The sequence below is a fragment of the Eurypyga helias genome, unplaced genomic scaffold, assembly GCF_000690775.1.
Source record: "Eurypyga helias isolate BGI_N326 unplaced genomic scaffold, ASM69077v1 scaffold24524, whole genome shotgun sequence".
In the NCBI taxonomy this organism is placed as follows: domain Eukaryota; kingdom Metazoa; phylum Chordata; class Aves; order Eurypygiformes; family Eurypygidae; genus Eurypyga; species Eurypyga helias.
In genome coordinates this window covers 1-3,169 of record NW_010247170.1, presented here as the reverse complement: position 1 = coordinate 3,169, position 3,169 = coordinate 1, and the positions used below count along the sequence as shown (strand labels likewise).

Sequence of the window (3,169 nt, the reverse complement as noted above, 5' to 3'; positions counted from 1 at the left end):
TGGCCCAGCCGCTGGTCAGCCCAGGGCAGAGTCTGCCCCTAGCCCCCCGCTTTCTCCTGCTTCAGCGCTGCCCAGGGAGGAGGGTGTCCCTCCTAGAGATCGTGGCTCTCCCTTCCAGAGCTGGGACCTGTACTCCCCTCTGATCAGCCCTGGGCTCTCCCCACACCAACCCTTGGCGATCCAGGGCCTCCACGTCCTCCACCCGCAAGCCGAAGATGAAGAGGTTTTCCTCGCCTGCCTCCTCGGCCATCTCCACGTTGGCCCCGTCCATGGTACCGATGGTGAGGGCCCCGTTCACCATGAACTTCATGTTGCCAGTACCCGAGGCCTCCGTGCCGGCCGTGGAGATCTGCTGGGAGAGATCCGCTGCCGGGATCACTGCCAGGTGCAAGAGAGGTAGGAGTTAATCCTCGGCAAACCACAGCTCCCCATGACCTGGGCCCAGGACAGCAAGACCAGCCTGGGCGTCTGCTCGTGGCCCCGCTGACCTCAACCTCAGCCCAAGGAGCACGGCTGTGGGGCTAGAGCCAGGCTCAGCCCTGCTGCGACCTCACGCAGCTGCTGTCACCCCGCATGGAGCTGGTTCCTACCCCGCGTGGAGCCCTCGGGCCCTTCCCAAGGGAGAGCCGGGTGAGCTGCCACGCTGCTCTCCCAGGCCAGCCGGTTTCTGGGATCAGCTGGGACATGCCCAGCTCCTGACGCATGCTCACACCACACCAGACGTACCCTTCTCGGCCAAGGACACCCGGTAGTTCTCCAGGAAGATGACCTTGAGCCTGTCCCCCACGTAGGGATCGTTGTTGATGACCTCGCCGATAGATGTGATGAGTTTGATGATCATCTTGGCCATGTGGTAGCCAGGGGCCGCCTGAAGAAGAGGAGCCCGGAAATGGTGAAGGTTTTTAAGGACGGGAGAGCGCGAGAGGTGCCAGTGCCATGGGGAGAATGTGGGTCTCACCCCTGCTGTTCACAGGGATCAACAGAAACACCCTCCTGGAAGAAGTCGTGAGCTACCAGGAAAGGGTGATACGGCCTTGTTCAGCCCAACTAGTCCCTGAGAACTGGGCTTGTTCAGCCTGGAGAAGAGGAGGCTCCGAGGAGACCTCATTGCAGCTTTCCAGTATCTGAAGGGGGCCTACAAGGGTGCTGGGAGAGGACTTTTTACAAGAGCCTGTAGTGATAGGACAAGGGGTAATGGGTATAAATTGAAATCAGGGAGGTTTAGATTAGATATCAGGAAGAAATTCTTCACAGAGAGGGTGGTGAGGCACTGGCACAGGTTGCCCAGAGAAGCTGTGGATGCCCCATCCCTGGAAGGGTTCAAGGCCAGGCTGGATGAGGCTTGGAGCAACCTGGTCTAGTGGAAGGTGTCCCTGCCCATGGCAGGGGGGTAGGAACTAGATGATCTTTAAGGTCCTTTCCAACCCAACCCCTTCTATGATTCTATGATTCTGTGATTCTATGAGGGTGTTCCCTGAAGATCCCGCAGCAGACCCATGCTGGCTAACCTACAGTGGGCCTGGCAACACCACAGAAAGGGGACAGCACCTTCCCCACATCCCCACCGAGCCACGCACGCGAGTCCGGAATGTACGTTACCTTCCCTCCGATCATAATGGTCCTGGGCACGAAGGATTTGGACGGGTCACTTCTGATGCCTGAAAGAGCAGGGCACAATGCAGAACTGTAAACTGGGCAGTGGTCAGGGCGGGCGTCGGAGGTGGGCTGGGATCCCAGCCCATGCCACGTGGACCCAGCGACCTGCAGTCCCCCAAGCCCAGCCAGGCATCTGCTGGGTGAAAATGGGCTGCAGATTCCTGGGAGAGCTGCTCAAGGCAGCGCGATGCAGAGCTCTAACGACTTGTCTGTGTTCAGGAGTGGGCAGGGGCCCGAACAGACGCTGGGGAGCGGCGTCTCAACTTGCTCCAGGCCAGTCCTAACACCTGACTACAGGCGTGGGGGTTGCCTGCGCCCCAGGAACCAGCTGGGCTGGAGATGTGGGCTCTGAGTTTTTCCGTACGGCCCTTCATTGTCTTCCCTCCTGGAGAGAAGCCCCTCGTGACAGGAGGGCAGCGCTAGGCGCGGGAGCCCTTGGCCACCAGCGGGCACTTTCCCACGGGCACCCTGGCAACGAGCGGCCGGGGGGACGCCCCTCGCCCAAGAGCCCAGGCAGGACTTACGGTTGTAGAGGGTGACAGCGTGCAGGCAGTTCAGCAGCTGCCGCTTGTACTCGTGGATCCGCTTGACCTGAACGTCGAACATGGACGAAGGGTTGATCTTGACCTTGTACTGCTCCTCCAAGTAGGCTGCAAACTTCAGCTTGTTCTCCTGGAAGGAAAATCTGATGAGGAACGGGCGTGGGTTCCCAAGGCTTGCATCAGGAGCGAGCGTTGGCTGCTGGGATGTTCCTGGGAGCGTGATGCCTTCTTTCCCCTCACGCCCCTCCCGAGCGCACGTTACCTGCTTGACTTTTGCCACGTCCCTGATAAACGGCTCGTTGTTGACGAAATCTAGGAGCTTCTTCAGCTGGCTGAGATCTGTGATGAAGCCTTCCCCGATTTTCTAGAAGAACAAATCAAGAGAGGGATGTCCCACCCACGAGACCCCTCACCCAGCCCACAACTCCGCTTCCCCAGCAGAGATGCCACAGTCCTGTTGGGAACTGGAAGAGGCCCTCTTGGCCAGCTCTTCACCACTGAGCTGTCCCGGGCTGCCCTTGCTCACCCCCACCAGGCGTTAGCCCCGGCTCTCATCCGGCCACACGGAGAGGCCGTCGGAAGCCAACGGGTCACGCTCAGCCCCTCACCCCACCGGTTTGCAACTCACCTCCGCGATAACGTCGGCCAGTCCCGGGTTGCACAGCAGGAGCCAGCGCCGCGGCGTGATCCCGTTTGTCTTGTTCTGAAACTTCTCCGGCTCCAGCTCATAGAAATCCTTGAACCTGGAACACCAGGGAACTCTGAACCACCCACCGCCACCCAGAGCTTCAACGGGGCCCCCCTGCGTGTGCTCCTGACTCGGGACAGTGTCCATGGATCTCCCGGTAACAACCGCGGGCTCTCCACGCTGCCTCCCCCGCTTCCTCGGCCGGAATGCCAAGGGTCTCGCCCACTCCAAAGGGAGAGGAGTTCCACCTCACACACACACAAATGAGAGTCCCCCCGGGCTG

At 60.3% G+C, this 3,169-nt stretch overlaps 1 protein-coding gene across 1 annotated transcript in view; it reads right to left on the bottom strand.

The window, feature by feature from the left end:
- LOC104508894 (glycogen phosphorylase, brain form-like) overlaps window positions 1-2,941 on the bottom strand; it is a gene marked incomplete at its 5' end in the record, with an annotated part of 3,317 nt that extends 376 nt beyond the window's left edge. Inside the window, 6 exons of the mRNA XM_010150657.1 lie at window positions 168-378; window positions 727-868; window positions 1,600-1,658; window positions 2,181-2,328; window positions 2,461-2,562; window positions 2,827-2,941. Coding sequence (XP_010148959.1) covers window positions 168-378; window positions 727-868; window positions 1,600-1,658; window positions 2,181-2,328; window positions 2,461-2,562; window positions 2,827-2,941 — 777 coding nt within the window. The remainder of the gene's footprint in view (window positions 1-167; window positions 379-726; window positions 869-1,599; window positions 1,659-2,180; window positions 2,329-2,460; window positions 2,563-2,826) is intronic.
- Window positions 2,942-3,169: the final 228 nt, after the last annotated feature.